Raw genomic sequence first — 9,956 nt, 5'->3', positions numbered from 1 at the left:
GAAGATTTTACTGAAATTTTCCCTTGGAAATGTACTCAAGGCAAGGAACGAGTTGGGACAGGAGTGAGAGATCACAGAGCATCAGCTTCACATTGAAATTTATTCTCAGTTATCAAAAATACAGGATAGACAACTTAAACAATCACAGTGCATATAGCAAATCCACTTTTAAAGATAAATACATTCCTGGCTTCAGTGCAAGAGTCCAGACATGCTTGGTCTACTGTACAAATTCTCAGTATCACACACCCAGTAATGAGTGTACGCACTTCCACTCCATAGTTTCAATGCAAATAGATTAAAAACAAAATGGGTCGTCTAAAATTCTTCCTGTGAAGAAGATATGGCCTTATCTGATGGGGTAGGTGCAATAAGTAGCATTGTCCCAAAGGAGCTTGTCTACTATCCCCAGCAGTTCAGTACATGTACCTCCAGGCAACCTTGGCCAGTGATTCAAAGAACAGTTGGACCTGATGCCCCCTTGTGATCACCAGTCAGTGCCCGTGATCATTATCTACATTAAGCTCTCTGACTAGGTCAGGGAGTATGTGCTTGTGTGCAGAGTGAGATGAGGGGCTTTCAGTCCCTCTGTCCTGTCTGGCATCCAACTAGTGGTCAGCGCATTTAACTGCACAGACACGTCCGAGCCTTTGGTACAATGGCAAGCGGTCAACCGTGTGGTATGAGGGGGTGAGGGTTGGAAGACAACACAATGATCAATGGCACAGAACCACAAGCATGCTCACTGCAATAGCCTCATCACCTGCAAGGTAAACTAAGGGACAGAACAGAGGAGTCTGCAATACCCAATAAAAGAACGAGCCATGTAATGCAAAAAGCTGGCAGCAACTAGAGAGCTCCCAACAATATGAATGGTCTTAAGGAAACGTGTACCTCCGTCTCTACATCATACACAGGATTCAGGAGAAGAGACACTCACAGCAGTGTCCTGTGCAACAGCTAATCCACCCAGGAAGCTGATCATTGACCAAAGAGCAGGGAAGCACTCTGAAGAAAAAGCAGGGGGAGAAAACCAGACAAGGAATATGTATCACTTCACATTGCATCTGCAGGCAGTTGTGGTGACACAGAGCCTGAAACAAGTTGGTGGAGATGTGAATCCAGTTGAGGGGTTAGAATTACCCCAATGTTTCCTGTCAGAGGTGTGCTGAGAGTGGGCGTGAAGATAAACTTCAGACAACGGTATGCTCTGCACCCAGGACCAGCCATCCTTCATCCTGGAGTCCAGAGAACAGGTGTGAATTATCCTGCCTCTTGCAGAGATTGCGACCCCCACCTCACCATAAGCTGCACTTCCTCTATTCAGAAAGGGATCAGCCGGGTTTAGTAGTTAAACAAGACTTGGCCTCCTAGACTGTCATTTGCTGCTTAGCTTCAACTCAGATACTAGTTTGTCTTGAAGGAATTTCCAAGTAATCTATAAGGTGCACCCATACCTGATTCATACAACACTGGACACAAACAGGACTGCGAGAAGCAGATTAGCTACCCTGAGGGGGGGGGCAGAAGTGGTGATGGTGCTAAAACTAAGTATTGGAAATCACGTCAGAACAAATGTTTTCTGGTTTCGCCAATGACTATCCCATCCTCCTCACGACTCCATCTGACTGCACCCAGTGGGCGAGTGGAGGTGGGCATCACATTCATCCGGGTAGGCCTGGCCTGGGACTGGAAGGGAGTCTGTGTAACTCGGAGTGACAGCAAAGAGCTCTCTAAAGGGGGAGATATGCTCTGGGATACAATGGGAATCTATGGGGCTGTTTAAAGGTGGATAACATGGGAACTCTGTGGCAGTGGGATTGGGATTCCCAACATACTATTGAAAGGAAGTGGGGGCAGAATGATCCACCAAGTGTATATAAAATAGTGCAGTGAGGAGAGATCATCTCAGCCCCCTCTTAAACCAGAGCAGCAACCCCATGGTGCACATTGGTTAATGAGCCTGTTACCACAACCAAGTAAGTGAGGTTTAAAGGTGGATAACATGGGAACTCTGTGGCAGTGGGATTGGGATTCCCAACATACTATTGAAAGGAAGTGGGGGCAGAATGATCCACCAAGTGTATATAAAATGGTGCAGTGAGGAGAGGTCATCTCAGCCCCCTCTTAAACCAGAGCAGCAACCCCATGGTGCACATTGGTTAATGAGACTGTTACCACAACCAAGTAAGTGAGGTTAAGGTGCAAAACAAAATCCCCAATTGCAACTCAGTACAGGTCAATAAACCTCCAATTCCTTCCCTTCTCCCCAATCAGTTCATGAATTTGAACACTACACAGACTTCAACTAAATTACACTCACCAACTAACCCCTCAAACAAAAGCAGGAAAGGAGGAAACAAGAGACTTGGCCATTGGCCACTCTGGGAACAAACCCTCTTGCTAGCACTGAGGGTCAGGGCAGCCCCTGGTGAGATTGGCTGATGCCAGGGACCTGTCCCACTATCAGTAGAATGGAAAACTTAAAATAAAAAGAACACTTTTGTATAAAAGGTGACTGACAAAAGGAGAGACAAGGCAAATACTCAACGTGAGGCAGGGCATCATGATCAAAGTCATTAATCCACAAGGATTGCAACACTCCCTTTGTAAAGCCTAAATATAAGTCCTTCCCACCAGCAGGAATCAACCTCTGGTCATTTCATGAAAATCACACCCTCTCACATATCCCTTCTGACCACAAGCACCTTGGGCTTAACACATTCCCATCTCCCACTCTAGTCCAGCGTTTGGTGAACAGCAATATTCAGTGGTACCCCGAACATCTCCTTCCATGGCTCCTGGACCCAGTCCACTACAGCTTTCACCAGCTCCACACACTCGGTCCGCAGATGCCAGATGCTTTCAGTCCGGCTTACCTGGGGACACAATGAAGGGTCAGACGGTGATCAAGAGAAAGACAGATAGTTTCAATATCTCTAACGACATTCATAGTCTCAGATTAGACAGCAGAGGGCACCAGCATGATCAAGGCTTTTCGAAGCCAGTGACCACACCAGGGACAGGGGTTGGGATATCTGGTCAGCATGGATGAGTTGGACTGAAAGCTGCACTCCTGTGCTGTACACCTCTATGACTCTGTGAATATCATCACTTCAGTTAGTGATATATTGGCTTGGGTTTGAGAAGTTCTTATTGAACTACAGATTTTGTTTCAGTTGCAGTGTCAACCAGGGACAGCCTAGGTTGCTTCAGCGCGCTTTAAAAGGAGTACAAAACCAAGGTCAGCACATCTACTGAAGATACAAATCTCTCACAAACCCTTCCCAAACCCTTCCTTTTACAGATGCCTCTTTGTCTCAATTCCCTCCATCACCCTAAAACAAAACCTCTCCACACCCGTAAGTTCATCTATGTGAGGCATGTATGGGGAACCCCCGTCAAGACAGCCAGTTGTAGAACAGTGCTTCTTCAGGTTAAGATTAAAGTGGTGCTGGCAAAGCACAGCAGGTCAGGCAGCATCAGAGGAGCAGGAAAACCGACGTTTCGGGCAAAAGCCCTTCATCAGGAACAGAGTCGATTTTTCCTGCTCCTCGGATGCTGCCTGACCTGCTGTGCTTTGCCAGCACCACTCTAATCTAGACTCTGGTTTCCAGCATCTGCAGTCCTCACTTTCGCCTTCTTGAGGTTAAGTCCCATCATATTGTCCAACCCAAGAAACAGTCAATAATATGGAGAGAGAGTACATACTTCTGAAATGGATTTGAACGGTTTGCATAGAGTCTAGCAAGGAGCTGCAATAAAGCTTCCTCTACACTGTCCCCCATCAAACACTCCAAGGACAGGGACAGGGTCAGACCTCGGGTAAATCTCCTCAGTGCCAATGTTAGAATGGCAACAAGAATGCTGATGTACATCAAGTTCCACCAACTAGAGACAAGGTGCTCTCTGGAATGATGGCAGTGGGAATAAAATGAACACTATAGGAAAACTTTAGGATCAGGACTGCCATTACCAAAAAACAGGCCTGCTCCCATTGGTCCTGATGAACGGCCAAAACTGGGGACCAGAGACAGTTCAATGGGGGTGGGGAAAATGTACCTCATGGTAGAACCGGAGCTGAATGTCATGTGGAGCAGACTGATAGAGGCTGACTGAGCTGATATCACTGATGGCTTGGCTCTCTTTCGCTGGGACCTCTGGAGGCAAAGGATTGTCCATTTCGCCCATCACTTTCCTCCACTGATGGTCCTCCACCAATAAGTAGATAGTGGCTGAGGTAGCAACCACACTCACAGGAGAAAGATCACCATCTATAAACATGTTGGGAAAAGAGACAAAATTCAACCAATACAACCACGGTTTTAATGTTGACTCAGCAAGGATGGTAGGAACATCGAGGATAGGAATGTGAGGCCATTCTCCACTTGAGACTGCTCCACATTTGAAGACCATGGTTGATATGTTCCTCAACTCCATAACCCACAAAAATCAATCAATGTCCAATCTTAAAATTAAAATTAGTTTAGCGCTGTTTGTGGAAAACAATTCCACATTTTTTCTCTGCAGAGGTGTTGCAGAATTAAGATCTGAGACAACGGAGCAAAATTAGACCATTCAGCCCATCGAGTCTGCTCCTCCATTCAATGAGATCTTGGCTGATCTGATCAGCCTCAACTCCATTTTTCTGCCTTTTCCCCATAACCATCGACTCTCTCCGATTAAAAATCGGAGTCAACCTTGAATATATTTATGACCCAACCTCAACGTCCTCCTGTGGTAAAGAATTCCACTGGCTCACAATCCTTGGTGGAAGAAATTCCTCATCTTTAATAATATTATTTTTATTCAGAGATTTCATCCTCTGATCCTAGATTTCCCACAAGAGGAAAACAGCCTTTCCACATCTGCTCTTCAAGTACCCGAAGAATCTTGTCCATTTCAATAAGGTCACTCTCCTTTCCCCTAAACTCCAGTGAGTACAGGCCCAACCTACTCATTCTGTCCTTGTAAGATAGGAAATGGCTTGATTCTAACAGCAAACTCTACGTTTCCCACATTCTGGCTCCATGGCCAGCTTCCTATAAGAGGTGAAAAATGTGTTGCTGGAAAAGTGCAGCAGGTCAGGCAACATCAAAGGAGCAGGATGTTTCGGGCATAAGCCCTTCTTCAGGATTTCCTGAAGAAGGGCTTATGCCCGAAACGTCAATTCTCCTGCTCCTTTGATGCTGCCTGACCTTTGATGCTGCCTGACCTGCTGCGCTTTTCCAGCAACACATTTTTCAGCTCTGATCTCCAGTGTTTGCAGTCCTCACTTTCTCCTAGTTTCCTATAAAAAAGCTACTTCATATCAGCGAGATATCAAACGAGAATAACAGTAGTTGTTATGGGGGACTTTAACTTTCCAAATATTGATTGGAAATACTATTCTTCAAGTACTTTAGATGGGTCAGTTTTTATCCAATGTGTGCAATGTATCCAATGCAGTTTTTATCCAATGTGTAGACAGGCCAACAAGGGGGGAGGGGGAAGAGGCCACATTGGATTTGGTGCTGCGTAATGAACCTGGCCAGGTGTTAGATTTGGAGGTAGGTCAGTACTTTCGTGATAGTGGCCACAATTCGGTTATGTTTACTTTAGTGAGGGAAAGGGACAGGTATATACAACAGGGCAAGAGTTATTGCTGGGGGAAAAGGCAATTATGATGTGATTAGGAAATACTTAGGTTGAGGAAGGAAACAGCAGGGGGATGAAATGTGCAGCTTATTCAGGGAACTGCTACTGCAAGTCCTTGATAAGTATGTACCTGTCAAGCAGGGAGGAAGTAGTCGAGTGAGGGAGCCATGGTTTATCAAAGAAGTTGAATCTCTTGTCAAGAGGAAGAAATCGACTTACGTTAGGATGCGACATGAAGGCTCAGTTAGGGAGCTTGAGAGTTACAAGGAAAGACCTAAAGAGAGAGCTAAGAGCCAGGAGGGGACATGAGAAGTCATTGGCAGACAGGATCAAGGAAAACCCTAAGGCTTTCTGTAGGTATATCAGGAATAAAAGAATGATGAGAGAAAGATTATGGCCAAATAAGGATAGTAGTGGGAAGTTGTGCGTGGAATCCAAGGAGATGTGGAAGCGCTAAATGAATGTTTCCTCAGTATTCACTCTGGAAAAAGACAATGAGGTCGAGAAAACTGAGATACAGGCTACTAGACTAGATGGAATCGAGGTTCACGAGGTGGTGGTGTTAGCAATTCTGGAAAGTGCGAAAATAGATAAATCCCTGGGCCGGATGGGATTTACCCTAGGATTCTCTACGAAGCCAGAGAGGAGATTGCCGAGCCTTTGGATTTGATCTTTATGTCAGCATTGTCGACAGGAACAGTGCCAGAATTCTGGAGTGTAGCAAATGTAGTCCCCTTGTTTAAGGAGGGAAGTGGGGACAACCCTGGTAATTATAGACTAGTAAGCCTTACTTCAGTTGTGGGTAAAGTGTTGGAAAGGGTTAAAAGAGATAGGATTTATCATCTACAAAGGAATAAGTTTATTAGGGATAGTCAACAAGGTTTTGAGAAGGGTAGGTCATGCCTCACAAACCTTACTGAGATCTTTGAGAAGGTGACCAAACAGTTGGAGGAGGGTAAAGTGGTTGATTTGGTATATATGAATTTCAATAAGAAGTTTGATAAGGTTCCCCACGGTAGGTTATTGCAGAAAATACTGAGGCATGGGATTGAGGGTGATTTAGCAGTTTGGATCAGACATTGACTAGCTAAAAGACGACAGAGGGTGGTGGTTGATGGGAAATGCTCATCCTGGAGTTCAGTTACCAGTGGCGTACCACAAGGATCTGTTTTGGGACCACAGTTGTTTGTCATTTTTATAAATGACCTGGATGAGGGCACAGAAGGATGGGCTAGTAAATTTACGGATGACACTAAGGTCGGTGGAGTTGTGGATAGTGGTGAAGGATGTTGCAGGTTACAGAGGGACATAGATGAACTGCAGAGCTGGGCTGGGAGGTGGTTAATGAGGAAAAGTGTGAGGTGATTCACTTTGGAAGGAACAACAGGAATAAAGAGTACTGGGTTAATGGTAAGATTCTTGGTAGGGTAGGTGAGCAGGGAGATCTTGGTGTCCATGTGCGTCGATCCATCAAAGATTGTTAAACGGCGAATAATATGTTGGCTTTTATTGGTAGAGGGATTGAATTTCAGAGCCATGAGGTCATGTTGCAGCAGTACAAAACTCTGGGTACGGGCACACTTGGGAGTATGGCTTACCGTTCTGGTCACCGCATTATAGGAAGGATGTGGAAGCTCTGGAAAGAGCTCAGAGGAGATTTACTAAGATGTTGCCTGGAATGAAGGGAAGGTCTTATGAGGAAAGACTGAGGGACTTGAGGTTGCTTTCGTTAAAGAGGAGGTTGAGACATAGAAAATAATCAGAGGCTTAGATAGGTTGGACAGTGAAAGCCTTTTTCCTTGGATGTTGATGGCTAGCACAAGGGGACATAGCTTTAAATTGAGGGGTGATAGATATAGGACAGATGTCAGAGGTAGTTTCTTTACTCACTATTAGGGGCGTGGAACACACTGCCTGCAACAGTAGTAGACTTACTAACTGTAAGGGCATTTAAATGGTCATTAAGTAAACATATGAATGAAAATGGAACAGTGCAGGTTAGATGGGCTTCAGATTGTTGCACTGACCTGTGGGACCATCGAGGACTGAAGAGCCAGTACTGCGCTGTAATGTTCTATCAGCAACTTCCCTGCTGGAAAGTAACGAAGGCTCAGATTTGCAGTAATCAGACCCAGCAAGGATTGTCCCATAGGGGAACGGTGTGGTCACCCACTGTCTAGGGGTGATTGCAGAAGGTGGCTGATTCAGGGAAATCTACTGGTACAATATCAACTCAGAGAGGGAGGTTGCTGTGGTGATAATGTCACAAGTAATCCAGGGACTCTGGTGAATGTCTTGGAGACAGGAATTTGAATCCAACATCGCCAGCTGATGAAATTGAATCCGGCAATTAAAAGCTGGCCTCCTGGATGGTGAGTGCGAAACCACCACCAGTTATTGTGAAAAGTCCATCTGGTTTATTAATGTGCTGTAAAAACTCGCTAATGTACCTTAAAGTCTGTTGTCGAGAGTGTGGGGCTGGAAAGAGACAGGTCTGGCAGCATCTGAGGAGCAGCAAAATTAATGTTTTGGCCATAAGCTCTTCATCAGGAATGAGGCTTGTGGGCTTTCCTCCTGGCATCGGGTGGTAAGGGTTTGGCATTGGAGGTGGCCCAGGACCTGCATGTCCTCGGCAGAGTGGGAGGGGGAGTTGAAGTGCTCAGCCACGGGGCAATCTACACCTTCCTCCAAATTATTTGTGTACACCACAAACAATAGTGGTCTCAGCACAGATCCCTGTGGGACACCACTGGTCACAGCTCTCCATTTTTGAGAAACTCCTTTCCACTACCACACTCTGTCTCCTGCTGCCCAGCCAGTTCTCTATCCATCAAGCTAGAACACCCTGAACCTCATGCAACTTTACCTCTCCATCACCCTACCATGGGGAACCTTATTAAACGCCTTACTAAAGTCCTTGTATATGACATTCACATCCCTTCCCTCAATCAACTTTGTCACCTCCTCAAAGAATTCTATTAGGTCTGTAGGACATGACCTTCCCTGCAAAAAACTATGTTGCCAATGACTGGTAAGCCCGTTTTCTTCCAAATGGGAATGTATCCTATCCCGTTTTCTTCCAAATGGGAATGTATCCTATCCCTCAGTAGCTTCTCTAACATTGATGTCAGGTTCACAAGTCTAATTACCTGGATTATCCCCGCTACCCTTCTTAAACAAGGGGACAGACAACATTAACAATTCTCCAGTCCTCTAGGACCTCACCAGTGTTCAAGGATGCTGCAAAGATATCTATTAAAGCCTCAGCTATTTCTTCTCTCACTTCCCTCAGAAACCTGGGATAGATCCCATCCGGACCCGGGGACTTATCTACCTTATTGCCTTTTAGAATACCAAACACTTCCTCCCTCCTTATGCTGACTTGACCTAGAGTAATCAAAGATCTATCCCTAACCTCAACATCAGCCATGTTCCTCTCCTCGGTGAATACTGATGCAAAGTACTCATTAAGAACCTCACCCAATTTCTTTGATTCCACGCATAACTTTCCTCCTTTGTCCTTGAGTGGGGTAACCCTTTCCCTAGATGCCCTCTTGCTCCTTATATATGAATAAAAGGCTTTGGGAATTTCCTTAACCTGTTTGCTCAGGTTTCAACTCTCTTAATTCCTCGTTACAGATTGGAAGGATATTGGGAATGTAGGACCAAAGTTTCATCTGTTTTCAGTCGCCTCGACCTTATGTATGCTTCCTTTTCCCTCTTGGCTAGTTTCTCAATTTCACCTGTCATCCATTGTTCCCTAAGCTTACCATTTCTGTCCCTCATTTTCACAGAAACATATCTCTCCTGAATGCTAATCAATCTCTTTTTAAAAGCTTCCCACATATCGAATAATGACGACTTATTAGCTGAGTTTCTCGATTAATAATCTTGAGATAATACCATTAGGCCATCACCTGCCTGGACTTCAGATGTTATGAGGAAAGATGATACAAATTAGATCTCTCGAGTTTAAAAGGTTAAGGGGTGATCTGATTGAAGGCTTCGAGATATTAACAGGAAAAGAAAGGTGATAAAGATAAACTATTTCAGCTGGTTTGGGATTCTAGAACTAGGGGCATAGTGTGAGAATGAGGGTCAGACCATTCAGGGAGAGATGTTAGGAAGCACTTTCACACACACAGGGTGGGAGGGGTTTGGAACTCTTCCACAAACAACAGCCGATACTGGGTCAGTTGTTAATTTTAAATTTGACGTAGATAGATTTCTGATCAGCAACTATATTCAGGGATATGGGCCAAAGGCAGGTATATGGATGTAGGCCCCTGATCTCACTAAATAGAGGAACGAACCCAGGG

General features: G+C 45.0%; 1 protein-coding gene across 3 annotated transcripts in view; it reads right to left on the bottom strand.

Annotated features, from left to right (window-relative positions):
- Positions 1 to 2,162: 2,162 nt before the first annotated feature.
- Positions 2,163 to 9,956, bottom strand: part of LOC122551826 (serine/threonine kinase 11 interacting protein) — a 120,410-nt gene continuing 112,616 nt past the window's right edge. For all 3 annotated transcript variants that reach the window (XM_043694317.1, XM_043694318.1, XM_043694319.1), the window contains exons 25-26: positions 4,063 to 4,274; positions 2,163 to 2,879 (exon numbers count right to left, since the gene is read on the bottom strand). In XM_043694317.1, coding sequence (XP_043550252.1) covers positions 2,739 to 2,879; positions 4,063 to 4,274 — 353 coding nt within the window. In that variant the 3' untranslated portion in view covers positions 2,163 to 2,738. The remainder of the gene's footprint in view (positions 2,880 to 4,062; positions 4,275 to 9,956) is intronic.

The sequence above is a fragment of the Chiloscyllium plagiosum genome, chromosome 7, assembly GCF_004010195.1.
Source record: "Chiloscyllium plagiosum isolate BGI_BamShark_2017 chromosome 7, ASM401019v2, whole genome shotgun sequence".
Classification (NCBI taxonomy): domain Eukaryota; kingdom Metazoa; phylum Chordata; class Chondrichthyes; order Orectolobiformes; family Hemiscylliidae; genus Chiloscyllium; species Chiloscyllium plagiosum.
The sequence above is the reverse complement of the archived record's forward strand: the minus strand, read 5'-3'. Positions and strand labels throughout refer to the sequence as shown.